The sequence below is a fragment of the Macrosteles quadrilineatus genome, unplaced genomic scaffold, assembly GCF_028750875.1.
Source record: "Macrosteles quadrilineatus isolate MER2022 unplaced genomic scaffold, UCM_ALF_1.0 Scaffold_1__1_contigs__length_201487025, whole genome shotgun sequence".
Classification (NCBI taxonomy): Eukaryota; Metazoa; Arthropoda; class Insecta; order Hemiptera; family Cicadellidae; genus Macrosteles; species Macrosteles quadrilineatus.
Window position 1 is genome coordinate 106,562,811 of NW_026542594.1, and position 20,971 is coordinate 106,583,781.

The 20,971-nt window shown below is 37.2% G+C and overlaps 1 protein-coding gene across 1 annotated transcript in view; it reads right to left on the reverse strand.

Annotated features, from left to right (window-relative positions):
• LOC128999567 (uncharacterized) overlaps positions 1-11,888 on the reverse strand; it is a 76,416-nt gene extending 64,528 nt beyond the window's left edge. Inside the window, exons 1-2 of the mRNA XM_054426144.1 lie at positions 11,821-11,888; positions 3,805-4,098 (exon numbers count right to left, since the gene is read on the reverse strand). Coding sequence (XP_054282119.1) covers positions 3,805-4,098; positions 11,821-11,840 — 314 coding nt within the window. The 5' untranslated portion in view covers positions 11,841-11,888. The remainder of the gene's footprint in view (positions 1-3,804; positions 4,099-11,820) is intronic.
• Positions 11,889-20,971: the final 9,083 nt, after the last annotated feature.

Below are 20,971 nucleotides of genomic sequence, written 5' to 3' on the forward strand. Positions count from 1 at the left end.
TGAACTTCAAACAAACAAACAAACAAACAAATAAACAAACAAACACACAAACTTTCACATTTATAATATTAGTAAGATTATTTTTCGAATTTTAGAGGTTTTCTGAGGGGAACAGACAAAAGTTTCTAATTATAGAGGTTTTCGAATTATCGAGGTTCGAATTAGCGAGGTTCTACTGTAGTGTGAAATGGGCTAACCCAACACACACCAATCATTTTATTAAAGGATACTGTAAAAGTCCTTTGGTTTTGGACTTTATATTTATTTATTTATTTACAATTTTCAAATTCTTATGGTAAAAGGGTCAGATTATGGTATGTTAATGCAAAAACATTATGCTGGCTTCAAAATTATTTTATTATTTGGTCAATATTCTTCAGTCAAACCAAAGTTTCTTGCCTCTAAACTCTGGTTAGTAAAGAGTTAAAAATAGCCTAAAAATGTGTCATTTTGATTTTACACTTAAATTTTTTAACTTTTCCAGAGGAACCCCGGTGCTTTCACCCCCTGAAACGCCTATCCCCCCCTTTTGGCATATCCTGGATCCGCCACTGACTACTTCAATGCATGTAGTAACAGCTTTTTTCGCTGCAGTATGACAAAAAGTATCTATAAGTATAAAAGAGGATGTTTGTATGTATATTTGGCAGTGATAAACTCAGACACCGCTGGACCGATGGCCACAAAACTTACATACATGTAGAATTTCATGGAATACTTTTATACATAATTCATTTCGTGATAACTTCCAGGGCTTAGCCCCCTGGGCCCATCTTAAAGGTAACCATGTCAGGAACTTTGAAAGATTATTTAAAAAGAATCAAAGAATGTTATTAACAGCTGTTTCAAATAAACCAATGAGGTAAGTTATATGATGTTCAACAGCATTAACTAGTTACAAAGTTTACCAACAGATTGCAGCACTATTATTTTTTCCCCTATTGCAAAGGGAAAGCATGGGTACAGCAACTAGACAGAATACACCCTTAGTTTGATTTCAGTAGTCCCATATGTCTAATTAGGTTCCGTGATTAGGCTATATAAGAATTAAGAATGTATTTAATCCTTAATAACTGTTACTATACTGAATAATAATGTAAAAGGTCATGTTAGCCCGTGGTGAAGTCACAACTTCTACCGGTTCATAACAAAACTCAAAAGTATGTCGGGGGAAGCCGACGGGCAACAGCTAGTATTTTATAAAATTAAGCGGTACAATTAAGTTTTTCCCTATAAACAACAGTAGGTGTAACTGTTTTCTGTAGATTTAAAGAACCACATTTCTCTCTTCCACATCCTCACCCTGTTGCAAAGCACAGGTAAAGCAACTAGTTTTTATAAGTTTCTCAATAAGAATTGGAAATGTCACTGGTTGTCTAAAAAATACTTTCTCCTGATATATCTAGGTATTGTATAAACAATACTTTTTCTAAAATAGCTTCAAACCTTGTAATTTTTTGTTCCAGAGAGCCAGAGAGTTGATTGTTATTTTCATTTTTACTTCTTGAAGTACCGTAATTCATATTGTAGATCTTTAAGAGCAAAAGCGAGTTCACAGAATTATTTTTGACATAATGGGATCTGGAATCGCTCCTTAAATGGTTAAGAACTAATATAATGAAATGGTTGGATTACCTTCAGTCTTCAGTTCAAAATAGGTCGGTTACTGCAACCTAGGTTTCAACACGATCCTTGTCTAATAGGATGCGTCAGTGTCGCTTGGGTTTCAATTATTTTGTTGAAAATAAAATTGGAGCTGTGGTGGAATTGGTTGTTCAATATAGGTTGTCAGCATCTTCTTTTAATGATTTGTAAACGAGTGAAAATTTAAAAACGTACGTTTTCATGTCCCTGGCCTTTTACTTCGTAGATACTGGATTTGTAGTTTATTATTATGTGTTTTAATATTTTTTGGGACGGGGGCAACATGTTACACACATTTATTTGGTTTTAAATAGGTTCTTGGTATTTTTTTCGTATTTTTAAAGTCTCGAAATTCACGACCATAACGTGTCCCTAGGGTACATTTTCCAACTTTCACGCTGTTTTTAGACTAATTATTCATGCCGAAATATATAAAACCATATTTTTATGTCATCAGTGGTTATTAAACTTACAAAAAATGAGCATATTATAATTTTATTTTCATTGCAAACTGACTAGCATGACAAAATAAGTCTGTCCCTCGATTTGGCGTCACAACCATTTGGGAAAAATTTTCAACTTTGGAGCACGACAGTGGCAAGCCTGGCGTCGATGGAGTCAGTTGGTTTAAAAGACTAGTTAGGGGTGTACGTCAGGATTGTAGTGCCGGTCGTTTCGAGTTGAAAGGAGGAATTACAAGATTAATAAAGGAAAGATTGTGTTTTTTGTAATTTTGGTGTGTCCATGACCGTACGTAGTCATTCGATGAAGTAGACATGGTGTTAATTTTTGTTTAAAAGATATTTGAATTGCTAGACTAACCTAGAAGTCCACTTTGTATCCTCGAACATGAGGTGCAGGGCTACCACCAGAACAGAGCCAAATAACACGTAATTTCACGACCAAAGTTTCACGACCATCGCTGGTTTTTTCACGACCAATCCAGCCTTATGGATTATAGTGTGTTTGGTCGTGACAATAACTTTAATATAATTGTAATTTGAACAGTTTAGTTCAATTGAAACACATATTTTTATTATAACTAACAGTATAATTGAAGGATTGTTTGGAAAGATTTAGATTATTTCAGAAAATTCACGACCGTACCGGTTGTCCCTGACCATCACGTTTATGATTTCTATCATAAATATTTCAAAAATTAAAATATCGTCATATTTCAATGTTTTATACACAAAAGAAGCACACCTCTAAACAAACATAACGATTGTTCGGGTCTCAGGTATGTTTTTTCGGAGTTATACAAACTTAAAAAGATTTTATTGGCTTTTTTTCAATTTTTTGAGTTTTTTTATTTTTTTTTAGAAAGACCAAATATACCAAAAGCTCAGTGACCTTTTTATTGTATAATGGTCATAAAAGTAAATTAGTTTATAGCAAAACATAGTTATAGAAATAATATTAACTATTTTTAATATTCATTTAAACGTCTGTTATGGTCGTGACAGGATTTTGTGTTTTTCCACTAAAGATGCTCTTTTTTAAAAAAAACTACCAAAGATATTTCGTTACCATGGACACTTTATGAAACTTCAAATGTTATTGAAATAAAAATAATAATAAAAGTTTTGAAAAAAGGGGAAAAAAATTTCAAAGTGCTTTTCCTGAAAACGTACGTTTTTAAATTTTCACTCAAACGTGATGCTCTTCTAACGTATCTAATAAAATTCCTTTTTTGCAGAGAGAATAGCAACATTATGCCCAATTAATTTTCCTATTCTATAGTAAATTTCAATTATGTGATGAGCGAATGTAGATTTTTGTTGGGTGAATCGAGTGTTTGGTTTGTCTTTTTTCAATCGGGTTGCAAAGGACCGATATAATATTGCTTACAATCGCCACATTTGAACTTGTATACCTAAAGTTTTGTTGAACGACCAAATCCACCACAGCTCAAATTTATTAATTTTCTTTTTTAAGTACCGATCGGTAAATTATATTTGTTAGTGTGTGTGTTTGTGTCGTATGTATTTTTAACTAAACAAAGTCCACTGTACTGACTATTTCAAACTGGATTGCTTGATGATAGCACAACTTAGTGCTAAAACCTAGGTCGCAGTAACTGACTTATTTTGATCTGGAGACTGAAGGTTAAACCAGTATATGAGTACATAGAAAAATCATATTTAAAAAAATTCTCACGGTTTTGGCTCAGAAATTGCTTTTGAGCAGGGACAAGACTGGTAGGGTGGACTGGACACTAAACCAACTCCTGACAGGACTCCAACTGCCATGTCCATGGTCAGGTTGTTGTTACACATGTAGTATGGAACACAGGTACAGTCCACCTCTGAGACTGGCCGACGACTGACTGTACAATCTACCTGGAGTGGACGAGAGTTTTGAACTTTGTTTTGAGGATAACTGGTGACTTGGTCAATGTAAAAGAACACAAGTGTTGTATATCCTAAGCTGAGGATGACAAGCACCATTATCCTGTAAAAAAATAAAACAAACATCTAAGTATATAATGATTTTTTACTGATTAAGGTTTCACTGACAGAGTAGAAAGGAACCATATGAATTCATATTAGTCGATTTGAAAACATCAACTGATGTAGGAGTAGGATACTAATTTGTTTATTTATAAAGAATCGTCAAAAGCTGAATTATTTAAATTACCTTCTTTAGTATCTTTGTTCTTGAGTTTGTTGTTTTTTTTTCAAATACATTTCGCCACAGTGTGTGGCATCTTCAGGGAGATTGTAGAGATGTTCTATTTACATTATATACACACCAACCATCCCTCGCTTAGGTCAGTGAACAAAGACAGTATGCCTACAAGTATCCACCACGCATATGCGACTGCTTGATATTACAAGGTTTGAGTTTGAACCCAACCAGTGATAGCAAAGTTAATATTTGAATAATCAGCATCTCAAAAACAGGAAGAATAGAACAAATCCACCCTCCTAGGACAAATTTATTTAGCATCATTTGAGTGAAAATTTAAAAACGTACGTTTTCAAGAAAAGCACTTTATAATAATTTTTTTCGCCTTTTCTGAACTTTTTAAAATTTTATTTCATTGCCATTTGAAGTTTCATAAAATGTCCATGGTAACGCAAGGGTCTGACTTAGGGGAGGTACGAATGAGGCATTTAGTTCAAAATTCCTCCGTGAACAGCGCTGTAGTAGAGAGCACTTTGGCAATGAAGGTTTACTAATCGCAAAAATAGTTCTGTTCATGAAATAAAATTATAAATGCCTCAAATTCAATTTTATTATTTTTTAATTATAGAATTAAACTATCATAACCTAACCGAACCAACCAAACTTGCTGATAAAGAAATAATATAACAAAAAGTTTAGTAATCGGAAAAATAATTCTGTTTATTAAATAAAACTAGAAATTGCTCAATTAAAATTTTATAATGACTTAATAATAAAATTAAACTGTAATAACCGAACCAAACCAACCAAACTTGCTGATAATAAAAAACTCTTGGACAAAAAGTTAATACTACTAGTGGGATTCGAACCCGGGACCTACAGAATATCAGCCCGGAACGCTAACCATTAGACCACCGAGGCCGATGGCTATCAACAGTTTTGTTACGGTAATGGCGTTCCCTCAGCTAATAAGAAGCCCACAGCTGTCATCGTAGCCTCTTCTATTCCTCCCCTGAGTAAATACCGGTAACGCAATATCTTTTGGTGGTTTTTTATAATTGCATCATCTTTGACGGAAAAACAAAACATTCTGTCACGACCATAAGGAACGTAAAAATGAATAGCCTATTAAAAATATAGTGTATGGTATTTTTATAAATATGTTTTGCTGTAAATAGATTTAGTTTTAGGGCCATTTTGCAAGAAACAGCTTACAAAGCTTTTGGTATATTTGGTATTAAAAAAAATCAAAAAACTAAAAGAATTGAAAAAAATAAAAGAATTGAAAATATCCCCGCCGCAGCAAACTTGCAGACTAAGCAAATTTCAACTTGTCTGATTACATTTTTACTAAAATATTTCCATAAATAAGACATATTTATTCCCTATTTAAATAACATGAGATTTAACAAGTGCTTAGGTTTGCTGCTACGGGGAAGGCAAAAAGTGTTTTTTACCATATGTCAATAGTATAGGATGAAATAAATAAGTTTGCCAAATGTTATCAATATATAACCATAAACAAGTAAACTACATCAATTTTCATTTTCTCCATAAGAATAACATGGAAATTTTAAAGTACACTATTTTTTAATTTACTCCGTGACCGTTAGGCATAAAATAGCGCTTCATAATATACTAAATTATTTCTTTTTTTAAGCTCTACAAAATAGTTTAAAAATAAATTGCAAAATCTTTTGTTTTTAGGGTCAAAAATGGGAAAACCCCATTTTTACCCCATAAAACCCCCCATAAACCCCCGTTCCGATGGTCCGATTATGCTGGATCGCGAACTCGTTCGGAAGAACGTAGGATTACATGTTTGAACCAAATTTAATCAAAATCGGATCATTTTTGCTTGAGTTATCGCGCTAACGGACACATATATATATATATTTATAAATATATATATATAAATATATAGTACCTGGGGACCGAGCTTTGCTCGGGTAAAATCATTAGTTTACTATGAAAGCAGTCTTAGTATTGCAGATACATTAATCCATTCCCAAACTCCGCACTGCTCACCTGTACTACTTCCTTCACCACTTTCTACGTCGTGGGCCTGTTTCCTTCCTTTCCCATAGCATTTTAAGATTGCAGATACTTTAATTTAATCGTCATAAACAGTTCCCGCACTCCGGACTACTCGCCTTGACTACTTCCTTCACCACTTCCTACGTCACGGACCTGTTTCCCTCCCTTCCCATAGCATTTTAAGATTGCAGATACCTTAATCTAATCGTCATAAACAGTCCCCACACTCCAGACTACTCGCCTTTACTACTTCCTTCATCACTTCCTACGTCGCGGACCTGTTTCCCTCCCTTCCCATAGCATTTTAAGATTGCAGATACCTTAATCAAATCATCATAAACAGTCCCCACACTCCGGACTACTCGCCTTGACTACTTCCTTCACCACTTCCTACGTCGCGGACCTGATTCCCTCCCTTCTCATAGCATTTTAAGATTGCAGATACCTTAATCTAATTGTCATAAACAGTTCCCACACTCCGGACTACTCACCTTGACTACTTCCTTCACCACTTCCTGCGTCGCGGACCTGTTTCCCTCCCTTCTCATAGCATTTTAAGATTGCAGATACCTTAATCTAATCGTCATAAACAGTTCTCACACTCCGGACTACTCGCCTTGACTACTTCCTTTACCACTTCCTACGTCACGGACCTGTTTTCCTCCCTTCCCATAGCATTTCAAGATTGCAGATACCTTAATATAATCGTCATAAACTGTTCCCACACTCCGGACTACTTGCCTTGACTACTTCCTTCACCATTTCCTACGTCGCGGACCTGTTTCCCTCCCTTCCCATAGCATTTTAAGATTGCAGATACCTTAATCTAATCGTCATAAACAGTCCCCACACTCCGGACTACTCGCCTTGACTACTTCCTTCACCACTTCCTACGTCGCAAACCTGTTTCCCTCCCTTCCCTTAGCATTTTAAGATTGCAGATACACCTTAATCTAATCGTCATAAACAGTTCCCACACTCCGGACTACTCACCTTTACTACTTCCTTCATCACTTCCTACGTTGCGGACCTGTTTCCTTCCCTTCTCATACCATTTAAGGATTGCAGATACCGTAATCTAATCGTCATAAACAGATCCCACACTCCATACTGCTACCCTTGACTACAATGTATCGAGTAATCTTCAGTATAATCTTTGCTCAATAGTAACAACTGATGTTTTTCGTTTTGTACTGTTTGTGTTTTGCAAGTATACTGTTGATAGTCAACTCACAAGTCTTTTGTTTACTTTTTCCTTGTTATTTAATTCAGCCAAGATGGTTACTTAGCAACCCATAAGACTAATGTTAAAAAAATGTGAATTTCAGTTTCATTTTTCTACGTAATTAGATTTTTGTTGGTAACAGCAGTAAACTCGTTTTTAGGCCAGAAATAAACTATTTACAAGATTTGAAGAAAATTGTCGGAGCCGTTTTCAAGATCTTTCTGCAAGCAAGCAAGCAACCAAGCATACATACATACAAGCAAACATTGCTCGTATTAGAGTATAGGATATAAATATATATATATATATATATGAATTTGAATGGATGGTGTTTTTGGCCTCTAGGGACCTCAAAATGAAAAATTAAATCGGTCCCGATTCCAGGTCTTACCATGAGTACTACGGTAATAGCTTATTCCCTGTATGGGAAATTCGCTAAAAGCTAAAAAAATCTTTTTAAGTTTGTATAGTTCCGAACAAACCTTCCCGATATATGAAAAAACCTTTATGTTTTTAAAGAGGCCTCGTTCTTGTGTGTATAAAACATTGGAATATGATGATATATCAATTTTAAAATATGATCCAAATCATCAACGTTGTGGTCAGGGTCAAGTGTTATGGTCTGGAATTGGCGATTAACGAGAATCACTATATTGTATATTTAGGTTTTCCTTCCACTACTCTTATTATTATAATATTCCACAAGACTTGATAAACCATAATTAATTTTTTTAAATGTAATTGTTTTACTCATAATCCTATACACTATAAGCTTTAATTTATATGAGGTAATAAAGATACCTGTCTATGTAAAAATAGTAAAAAATGTAATTTGTTTACATCCTTCAATTAATTGTACTGTTTTAACAATAGTTGGTGTTGCAATTAAACTAAACTGTGCAATTTACAATGATATTAAAATTTATTTTCACGACCATAACACAGTACAATTGATAAAGCTATTTTTGACGTGAAAAAACTTGTGATGGTTGTGAAATCACACATTATTTGGCTCTGTTCTGGTGGCAGCCTTACACCTCATGTTTGATTAGGCAAAGTGGATTTCTAAGTTAACGTAGCAATTAAAATATCATATCAACAAAAATTAACACCATGTCTACTTTATTACATGACTACGTACGGTCGCGGACACACCAAAATTACAAAAAGCACAACTTTACCTATATTAATCTTCTACTTCATTTTTTTACTGCAAAACCACCGACACAACATAACTAACACACATCCTGAACCAGTCTCTAAAACCAACTGACGTTATCGCTGCCAAGATTGCCACTGTCGTGTTCCAAAGTTGCAAATTTTGCCATTATGGTCGGGACGTCAAATCGAGGGACAGACCTATTTTGTCATGGTAGCCAGTTTGCAATGAAAACAAAATTATTATAGTCTCAATTTTGTAAGTTAAATAGCTATTGATGACATAAAAATATGGCTTGATATATTTCGGCATGCATATTTAGTCTAAAAACAGCGTCAAAGTTGAAAAATGTACCCTAGGGACACGTGATGGTCATGAATTTTGAGACTTTAAAAATACAAAAAAAAAAAAAAATACCTAGAACCTACTTAAAACCAAATAAATGTGTGTAACATGTTGCCCCCGTCCCAAAAAATATTAAAACACTACATAATAATGTACTACAAATACAGTATCTACGAAGTAAAAGGCCAGGGACATTAAAACGTACGTTTCAAAATTTTCACTTGTTTACTATATTAGGCCTACTATTAAAACTTTACAAAATTAAAATAATAAGAAATAAAATGAGCACCTGCACAATAACAATAACAAAAAATAATATTCACCTGGAATGAATTCACTTACTTCTTGATGGTATGAGTCTAGATTGGTTCTGGCCTTCATTGTTGAAGGGACCGAGACTGATTGTCATAGGAAACGGAGAGGGGACATCATGATTGTTTGGTTCTGCTTTGTTTACTTTACCAACTAGGTTGAATGTTTAGCATTTATAAAATGTATACTAAGAGTTTTGAATTCTTATAATAATCAATCAGATTGTATCCGAATAGTAATTAATTATTTATATCAGTAACAACGCCTAAGTACATAAATTTAGAAAAAGTGAATATAGTGGACCCTCTTATTCATTTTCAATCAACAAAAAATAAAATTGCTGAACTTGAAACTGGTTAAGATGGATAGCTGATTAACTATTTTCCCAACTCACTAGGATGTTAGTGTGTTATCTTTATTTATTTAGCTGACTGACATTTTAGCCTAATTCCTAGGGGGGAGGGATGATTATATACTTTAACAGCTTTATGACATAGTTAATCCCTCGTACTCCAGGAAAGAATTCCTTGAGTTAACTACAACTATCTATATGATTAATACGCTACATGAAACTTTGTCGGTTGAACTCCTCCGCCATTTCTTAACCGATTTTATCCATTGGCGTCTCATTGGAAAGAGTGTGTTGCGTAGATTTGCAAACTGGCCTTACATTTTTGATAAAGTCCCTTGGGCTCTGCCCCAGTGGCTTTGAAAGTCCCCATGTTATCCTTATGAAGAACATAATTGTTTACATTTTGATCAGCTGTATAATTTAATTGCTGTTATTTATTTTTCAATTCAATGAAACACATTGAGTACATTTATTTACTATTTGAGTTTGTGTAAACATAATCCCCAAGACGGATCGTGTTAGCATGGTTGTATCTTAAATTTGTGTATTTATCGTTGTTTTGTGTTTATATGACGGATCGAGTTAGCATGATTGTAACTTAAATTTGTGCATTTATCGTTGTTTTGTGTAGCTATAATTTGTTTATTTGATGTTTTTTTTATTTTAAATGCCTCCGACGCGTCGACAACGAAACATAGATAGGAGGCGTAATCGTGATAACGACCGCAGCTACAGAACAGTGGCACGTAATAGGCTTAACTCTTAACTCATCACAGTCAGCACCTGACCCTAGACAATCTCAACTATTAGGTTACAAATGCACCCTAACACTACCCCAAAACGACTTTTCGTTCTCAATTTGCCCTCTATCAATGACCTGTGTTGCCTGTACAAATAATAGAGATCGATGCCTGTACAGCGAGGCATTTTGAGAAGGAAAAAACCGGCCGGAATGCTTTAGGTTTATTAATAACGAAGATAAACATGGTCTGAGTTACACACCGGTAATCTTTGAGTTGACTTTTTTAAACTCATTGTAAATATGACTGTTATTCGTTTTGAAATAACTCCTGTAATACTTTGCAATTGCTCAAATTCAAGCAACATGTATACTAGTTGTCATTAATTAGCCCCATTTTATAAACAGAAAAATCTTAATTCTTATAAGACATACTTTCAGTGAATAAACTGCAAGGTTGTCTAGTATATTTGTCCCACAAAGAGTTTAAAAGTATGCTTTTGCTTTTATATTACTAGCCCATTTATGCACTGAAAGCTTTGAAACTTTACACAATTTTTAAAGATAGGTTTTTGTAAATATTTTGTGGAAATCACAGATTTTCAAACCTAATAGAAATAAAATGGTGGCTCATTGAAAGTATTTTACCAATTTGGCTCCTAATTACTTTGAAGAGCTATTTTCTATTACCTGGTTTGATTACTACTTTGTACGTTTTTACACTTATTGCTGAACAGCTTTTTGGAAAATATTGCTTGAACCATAAAAAGATTACCACAACGTAATCTTTTTAAGAAGTGCAGTTTTAATCAAGATAAAGTTCAAAGAATTACTTTAATGTTAAACAAAAAGTGAAGTGTTGTGCGGTAAATATACTTATTTTTAAAGTAACAGAAGCAGTTGCACAATTTTTATTAACACTACCTTCGTTATAATATTTGCCCATTTAGTTTTTGTTGGATCACTAGACAGTTCAACTCCTGGGTTCAACCTGAAATTGTCTAACTGCTTCTATAACGTTACCAAAGGCAAATATCATGTAAAACACTTCACCTGTTTGTCCAAAAAAAGCAAAAGGCGATTTCTTGAACTTATATTTTTAGTGAAACTGCGCTTTGGTTGTATTTTTATCGCTCCAACAATATTCTTTAATTAACAGCTGTTCAACAATAAGTGTGAAAACACAGTAAACAAATCAGGCAATAGCTCAAGGATTGAACAGAATTTTAAGGGGTTAGCCAGATCCCCTGAACTCAGATAAAAACCTAGATGAATTAAATCTATTAAACACTCATGAAGTAAATGCACCACTCTGCATCAAAGGAAACATAAATTAAATCTCTAGAGTGTGGTTTACTTTGCTTATCATCACTTACTTTTGTTTCTCTTGGGACATCCAACATTCACAATTAACAGCTTGTGTAATACTACTTTACCACAGCTCTGTACAATTGAATTACACAAGTAAAGAGAAAGCATAAAATGATGGAGCCCACACCAAATACAGTAGCAATATCCAACTGTGCAATTAGAAGCCCTTGACATGGATGGAGGAACCTTCCTGCCCTGCCACAATGATCATCATGTTGCTGTCACAGTAAGTAGAGCATAGCTTATAACAGGGGGGTTCTATTTGATACTGTAAATGATCAATTATAGAAACATACTGAAATTCTAGTGTGTTTTCTAACTAATTCGTAAAAGAAAATAATACAAATAACATTGTTATTTATGTCAAATTAGTTTTGAATTCTTTTAATTCAAGACCAATTAAACAAAAATAATTTAAAAAATTAAAGCTTAAATTAACGTAGATTGTTTTTTTTGTAGATTGTGGGGTTTGAATCTTAAGAACCTTATCCATACTATTATATAAATACCCCCGCCGCAGCAAACCTGCAGACTAAGCAAATTTCAACTTGTCTGATTACATTTTTACTAAAATATTTCCATATATAAGACATATTTATTCTCAATTTAAATAACATTAGATTTAACGAGTGCTTAGGTTTGCTGCTACAGGGAAGGTAAAAAGCGTTTTTCGACCATATCCTAAGTCAATAGTATAGGATGAAATAAATAAATTTGCCAAATTTTATCAATATCCATAAACAAGTAAACCACAACAGTTTTCATTTTCTCCATAAGAATAACATGGGAATTTTAAATTTGCACTTTTTTGAATTTTCACCGTAACTATTAGGCATACAACAATGCTTCAATATACTAAATTATTTACTTTTTTAAGCTCTACGAAATGGTTGAGAAAAAATTCCAAAATTTTATGTTTTTAGGGTTAAAAATGGGTAAAACCCATTTCTACCCCCGAAAACCCCCCATAAACCCCTGTTCCCATGGTCCGATCATGCTGGTTCGCGAACTCGTTCAAATCAATGTAGGTTTACACGTTTATACCAAATTTCATCAAAATCAGATAATTTTTGTTCGAGTTGACGGACACATATATATATAAATATATTTATATATATATATATATGAATTTGAACGGATGGTGTTTTTGGCCTCTGGGGACATCAAAATGAAAAAGTAAATCGGTCCCGAGTCCAGGTCTTACCATGAGACCTACGGTAATAGCTTATTCCCTATATGGGAAATTCGCTAAAATCTAATGGTGTCTGTCTGTATGTGTATTACTAATAGGTGCAAAACCTACTGAACCAACTGGGCTTAAATTTAAAAAAAATATAGCTACTATACCAAGGACCATTATAGGACTATTCACACTTCGATACTGACCGTGGGCTTTGCCCCTTTGGCTTTAAAAGTTCTGAGGTGAGGATTTTAAAAGTAAATATTGATTGGTCTCCATGGCTGCTAGCAATGAGAATACAGTAGAGCCCCTCAAACTCGGCACTCGATAACCCGGCAGTCTGGATAGCTCGGCCATCACCTGGCTCTGGATTTTTTGAGTCCGAGTTAAACATGGATGCAAGCCAGCTCAAGTCAAATCATTCGCAACTCGTACCAAGGATTTGTTGTACTATATCTGATGACTAAATACCATAAACTAAACAACACAAGTAGACTTCTCGTCTCATTGTAAATTTTGAAGCACGTTTTTCGTGTCTAGTTCATGTACGTTGACACTGGGCGCTAGTGTCAATGAAATGTTGTTTTTATAATTTTAGGGTTAATTTCTTGATTTGTACAATACTGTATGGTTATATAACTAGGGGACAAGTTATTGTTTATGATTAGATCGTATTAATTGGTTAAATGAGGTTTTAAATGACTGTAATAACGGGAAACACATTGTAAACAAAACACGACCTCTACATAAACCGTACAGAACTAACAATAAAATTGTCTTCAGCAGTTTCATAAGGATGAGAAATCTACTAAGGGAGTATGTTTTATCTATGTTAATACTGACTTAATAAATAATAAGTCGTAATAATTGATTGATTGATTGATTGATTCTGTAGGGGCGGACCTTGTCCTGTTGCACGTCAGCCACTGATGTGCTTTTTGCACTCCCCACATGGTACTTCAGAGTCTGTCAAACCTGAGTTGCTTAATGAACTCCAGCATCCTGTCTATGAGCTCCTCCTGAGGAAGGTGTCTCCCCCTTGTCATTGCACCAAGAGTACTGTCCCTTACCTCATTCAGAGCTGTGCAGTCGTAGAGTAGGTGATCAGCAGTCTCCTCTGATTGCCCACATTTCCTACACGCAGTGTCACCATTGTGGATCCTCAAGCGATGCAGGTGCAATTTCAGGAAGCCATGTCCAGTGACCTTCCTGTGATCTGTCTGAGTTGCTTCCTGTCTAAACATAGAGCATTGGAGGCGACCGTCTGGGAAGGGGAGAAGAGGGTGAGCTTACTGACCCTATGGTGCTGAAGCCTAACCCATCTTTTCCTGTGTTCCTCCTGAGCCCATGACATGACTGAGTGACATGCATGCCCACGAGAGATTCCACAGAAAGGCTGTGGTCCCACGAAGTCTGAGGCTGATGCGACATTTGCTAGCCTGTCAGCCACCTCATTCCCTTCTATCCCTGAGTGCCCAGGAACCCAACAGAGTGTTACCTTGTTGCGCCTGCCCAGGTCACATACCGCAGAAAGGCAGTCCACCTTAGAATTGAATTCATAGGAGTCGAGCGCTTTGAGCGCAGCCTGGCTATCTGTAAAAATGGAAATGTTGATGTCCCTGAAGCCTAGCCTCAGGTTTTCCCTAGCACATACCATTATCGCAGTCATTTCGGCCTGGAACACAGTTGGGTGAGTGCCCATAATAAGACAAATGTCCACCCCGTTCTGCACTCCATGAATTCCAGCCCCAGTCCCACTTCTTACCTTTGAACCATCAGTATACCATTAAAGGTCGCCTTGTGGAAGAGGATTCCCACCGGACATCCACTCATCCCTGGACGGAAGAAGGACAGTGAATGGTCTGGCGAAGAAGAATCGAGTCGGCATGTGATCCGAGGGCATGTCCATTACCTCCCCTCTTACCTGCTGAGTGATCCAAAAGTGACCTCGGGATCCTCCAACATCCAACCAAAGGTTTTCACACTGGAGTCTGTAGGCAGTCCTCCTCGCAGTGACCTTGACATACAGGTCAATCGGAGTGAGGTTGAGAAGGCAGTCCAGTGAGGCTCCCGGACAGCTGCTCATTGCGCCCGTGATGATGAGACAGGCGAGTCTTTGGACGGCAGCCAGATCTCTCACCGCCCACACCGAGTCCATCTTGGGCCACCACACGAGTGAGCCGTATGTCATGGGGGGCCTTACCACGGAGACAAATAGCCAGTGCATGAGCACCGGCTTGAGCCCTCAGGTTCCTCCCACCATCCGTCTGCAAGCCATGAGTGACCAATTACCTCGATCAATGACCTTTTGGAGTTGTGGCCCCCATTGCAGCTTTCGGTCCAATACCACACCCAGGTACTTTACCTGATTCTGCATTTCAAGCACTGTGTCTTGTAGTCTCAGAGATCCTATGCCATTTAGATCGCGCCTCCTCGTGAAGGGGATAACCGCCACTTTGGAGGGGTTGATAGAAAGGCCTACCTCTGTGCACCATTGTCCAAATGACCTCAAGGCTGTGTTCATGAGGTCGGAGACCGTGTTGTTGAATTTACCCATGACCAGTATCACAATGTCATCCGCGTATCCTTAAACGAATACACCACTGTCACTGAGAGATCTAATTAAGTCATCCACAACAAGGTTCCAGAGAAGAGGAGAGAGTACACCACCCTGTGGACACCCTCGTGTGGTCCTGGCCTCCAGAACCTCATTGTGAAGAGAGAGTCTTACCTTCCTCCTCCTAAGTAGAGACTCTACCCACCTGCACACCACCTCATGGAATCCACGAGCTCTGGCAGCATTGATGACAGCCTGGGTTTCAGTGTTGTCAAAGGCGCCCTGGATGTCAAGGAACGCCCCGAGGGCAATCTCCTTGAACTCAAACGCCTTGTCGATTCTGCTTACCAGGTGATGTAGGGCAGAGTCATAGGATCTTCCTGGGGTATAGGCATGCTGATTTCTATGTAGGGGATTGACTCTGAGGACTGTGTCCCCCACATACCTAAGCACCAGTTTCTCTAGGGTCTTCAACAGGAATGAGGACAGAGAGATGGGACGGAAGGACTTGGGATCCGTGTAACTAGCCTTACCAGGTTTAGGGATGAAGACCACCCTTGAAATGCTCCAGGCCGGAGGAATGTGTCCCATAGCCAAGCTGGCCCTGAACAACTTGCTCATTGCCGGAAGTAATATATCAATACCTTGCTGGAGACAGACAGGTCTTACCTCATCAGGTCCAGGTGATTTGTATGGGATGAGTGACCTTATGGCCCCTCTCACACGACTGTGTGTCACAATGTGGCACGCAACCCTCCACCGAGTGTTGTTTGCCCTTGCAACAGCTTGTTCCTCATCCTCCGGCTCCATTGGCTCACTTGGGATGATGCAACCAGGGAAGTGGGTGGCCGCCATGAGCTTTAGCACTTCCTTAGGTGCATACAGCATGTCTCCCCCAGGCTCCTTGAGGGGGCCTAGCTTGGAGGAGTTGTCCTTTGTTAGGACAGTGTATATCCTGAATGTATCTCTAACACTTTCCAGCTTGCTACAGAAATGTTTCCATGAGAGCCTATTGGCCCTCCTTACTGCAATATTATATTGGGTTAGCAATCTATGGTAGCCATCCCAATTATTTGTCCTCTTCGCCCACCTAAATTGAGTCCTGACTCTCTTTTTCAGGCTGGCAAGCTCTGTAGTCCACCAATTCACTTTACCCTGCTTCCTCACCGTTAGCGGGCAGCTCTCGTCAAAGGACGAGTCAATGGCCTCACCTAAGCATCCAGAGGCAAGGTCTAGCGTGTTGGTGTCTCTGACCCAAGTGAACTGTGTGTCAAAGCATTTAATGCGCTCTTTAAGAGTTGATCTGTACATATCCCAATCCGCCTTTCTGGGATTCCTAAACTCAATCTTTTCCAAGGAAAAGTTGGCAATGTTGAACATGATATGTCTGTGGTCAGAGAGGGAAGGTTCCTGGGATACCCTCCAATCCAGAATTATGTGACTGATCCCCACATTGGCTATAGTAAGATCTATTACAGATTCCCCAACCCTGCTATGAAAAGTTGGTTCTGAACCGACATTAGCAATCATTAGACCACTAGAGGCTAAGTATTCAAGAAGTGCCTTACCTCTTGCATTGTTATCCCTACATCCCCAAGCAGTGTTGTGGGAGTTGGTGTCACAACCCAGCACAAGGTCGTCACCGGTTCTGGCCGAGTGCTCGACCAGCTTCCTGACTTCTTCTTGCGGAGGCTGCGTGGGCTCATCTTGCGGCATATACACTGATGCAAGTAGAAGACGCCGTCCGGACTCCTTGCATTTGGTCTCAACTGTCGTGATGTCTCTGGAACAAAATTCCAAAACCGGCACACAAATGGTGTCATTACTAGTCCAAATGCAGGTTCTAGGATTGCGGACCTGAGCCGTAATAATAAATACGTAATATAAATATAAATAAAAAGGCCGTTAAAAATCTTAAAAATTTTATTGTTCTTTCTTATTTTTAACCCTAGTTCCCGATAACACGGCATTTCACAAACTCGGCACCCTTCCAGTCCACATTACGCCGAGTTTGCGAGACTCTACTGTACTCACAATGTTTACATTTGATTTGACGTTTCAATGTAATCAAGAAGAACTGCCAAATTGCATATTTCACAATTATTTAAGGCAGCTGATCCAATGAATCTATCTAATATATAAAATTCTCGTGTCACAGTGTTTGTCTGCAAACTCCTCCGGAACGACTTCACCGATCGTTATGAAATTTGGTGTGTAAATTCTGTAGGTATGCGAATTGGACGTAAACTATTTCCCGTTTCGAAATTCTTAAAAGGGCTCCGCCCCAGTGGCTCTGGAGTTTCCCATGTTAACCTTATGAGAAATGGAATTAATGAATCTTAACAGCTGTTTCAATTAAACAAGTTGGTTCTGTTCTATGATGTTCAATAGCATTAAAGTTACAAGGATTACCAACAGGGTGCAGCACTAGTATTTCTTTTACATTTATGACAACAGCTAATTTGCAACCAAAAGGTGAGTGAGCGTAGCGAACGAACTTCAACCTGGAGGCGAGTTAGCGTAGCGAACGAGCTAACCTGAAGGCAAGTGAGCGCAGCAAACGAGCTCCAACCTAAAGGTGAGTGAGCGTAGCGAACGAACTTCAACCTGGAGGCGAGTGAGTGTAGCGAACGAGCTAACCTGAAGGCAAGTGAGCGCAGCGAACGAGCTCCAACCTAAAGGTGAGTGAGCGTAGCGAACGAGCTCCAACCCAAAGGTGAGTGAGCGTAGCGAACGAACTTCAACCAGGACGTGATTGAGCGATGCGAACGAGATCATCTTGAAAATTAAACGTAACGGTACTTTCTTTCCATCGGTCTGTCTTAGGGGAAACCTATAACTTAGGCGATACGAAGTTCGCCGGGTCAGCTAGTATATATATATAATCCAATGTATGTTTGTTTGTATGTATGTATGTTTGTTTGTTTGTCCTTTATGGACTCCAAAACCGCTCGACAGATTGTAATGAAACTTTCAGGCATTATTAAGTATTATTCAAGGATAGCTTGTGTGAAGTTTGGTGCAGATCCGTCAAAAGGACTCCACCCCAGTGGCTCTGGAGTTTCCCATGTTAACCTTATGAGTACTCATATTTAAATGGAATTAAAGAATCTTAACAGCTGGTTCAACTAAACTATTTGATTCTGTGATGTTCAATAGCATAAAAAGTTAATAGATTTACCAACAGGGTGCAGCACTACTGTATTATTTTTTAAATTTATGACAACAGCTAATTTGCAACCAAAAGGTGAGTGAGCGTAGCGAACGAACTTCAACATGGAGGCGAGTTAGCGTAGCGAACGAGCTAACCTGCAGGCAAGTGAGCGCAGCGAACGAGCTCCAACCTAAAGGTGAGTGAGCGTAGCGAACAAACTTCAACCAGGACGTGATTGAGCCATGCGAACGAGCTCATCTTAAAAATGAACGAGCATTTGACATAAAACCACATTAGGACAGGACAACGTCGGTCGGGCCAGCTAGTTAAATATAATATTTTACACAATTATGTGGTTGGTTTATTTAATCTAAAAATTTATCAAAGATCATTCATAAAAAAACTATGTCAATGATTATAGAAATAAAAATATATCCTAAAAGCGTTTCTGTATCAAACTCAGGCTCTGCTTTCAATTTTTAAAGTGTTATGAAAATATTCTTAGTTTCATAACACAAGTTTTATTGATATTTTCATGGAAACAGTAAGAAAATTACAATGTATAGATGTTTTGTATAAATTTGGAGGCTACTTTAAATAAATTGGAACTGCTTAACATGTGTTAGATTTACTTAACATAACTTGGGTTTTTTATACATGTATATTTAGGTAAATTTAGTTATTGTGTTTTGCTAAACCTATGCTTAAATTAAACTAAAGAATATCACCAATAACTAAACTTTACGTCGTTGGTTGTTGTGTTCTAAAATCTGTTGTATATGTGTAACTATATTTAATTATCAAATGGTAATACAAAATACTCTTATTTTATCCTAATATAGCTTTCAGTTCACATATACTTTATTTGATAAATTTATTATTTGTTTTGCCACACCCCTGATTAAATTAAACCAAGGAAAATATAATAAAACTAAGCAGTACACATGTTCTTTTGTTTCTAAAATCAATGAAATATCTGTTACTATGTTTACTTAATGGTAAGTGTGAAAATGTAAAGGCAGATAAAACGGACTATGGAACTGATTAAAAGAACTGGTTTGTATATTAAGTTTTTGTCGATATATTATTTGTAGAGTAGAATCGGAGATGCAAAGGAACATATGTAACGAAAAAAAAACCCCGGCGAGGGGTAAAAATCAGATTTTTAAAGTTTCATTTTAAGATAATATAATTTTCTACGTTTGGGCTAAACCGCGCCTGCGCTGACAGTTGCATCGTAGGTGCAGGCTAGGAGCGGTTCCACGTCATCGCAGAAGGGAGGACGCTAGTTACCTACCCCGCCGCCAGGGGCGATGGCGATGAAGGGCCAGAAGAGCAGAGCTCAGGATGAGTTGTCCACCCGCTACCGAACCGTCAATACGCTTGCTGTTTGGAGATAAATCCAAAAGTCATAACTTACTAAATTCTGGTCAGTTAAAGATTTCCCCCATTCCTGGTATAATCCTAAGGCATCAGGTTAGTATGCTACCAAATTTATTTGGTTTAATCTCATTTTTAGAGAAGTTTTATAATTTTTATTTTATTGTGCCGCAGTCGCGCCCACCCAGCACCCTTTTTTACGAACGAGAACACAGCCTTTTGACTCTTACTAGCTTCGGAAATCATTTGAGTTGCCAGAACGGTTTACGTACAACTTATTCTATTACCCCGAACAATCTTAGTTAATTTAATCTAAGAAACCCCTTATCGACTCTGGTGTTCGACCGAGTCTAATTTTCCCGACACGTTTACTTTGGTGATTGTATAACGAATGAAACACGTCTTATTTAAGTTTCCAATTTAATTAATTAGGGTTATTCGCATCTACGATAGTTTATTCAAAATTCCAAATTTAGCTTAGATTATCTTTGCGAGTGGCTGTGATGACCACTTGTTAAAAGTAAAGCTAAACGTTGTTAGCAGTGTTGTAATTAATATTCTGAGCCAATAAACTCAAAACGATAATTAACTAACGAACACGTTAGAGTCCTGGACTATCTCATTGCAGGCTAGGCTATCTGGACAAATTTTAAGGTGTGACCAAATTTCAGGTGAGACGACTATTACGTATTTAAAAAATCTTATTTTGTCTCTCAACCTAAAATTTCGTCATACATATACTGTATTTGCTATTACATTTTTTAGTCCTTGATGCTTTGATAATCATATTAGTTTTGTCTGCTGTCTTTAATGCTAAATTATTTGTTTAACATTTTTTATAGTATAGATATTGTTTCTTTAATATTTCAAAAGACTATTGATAAG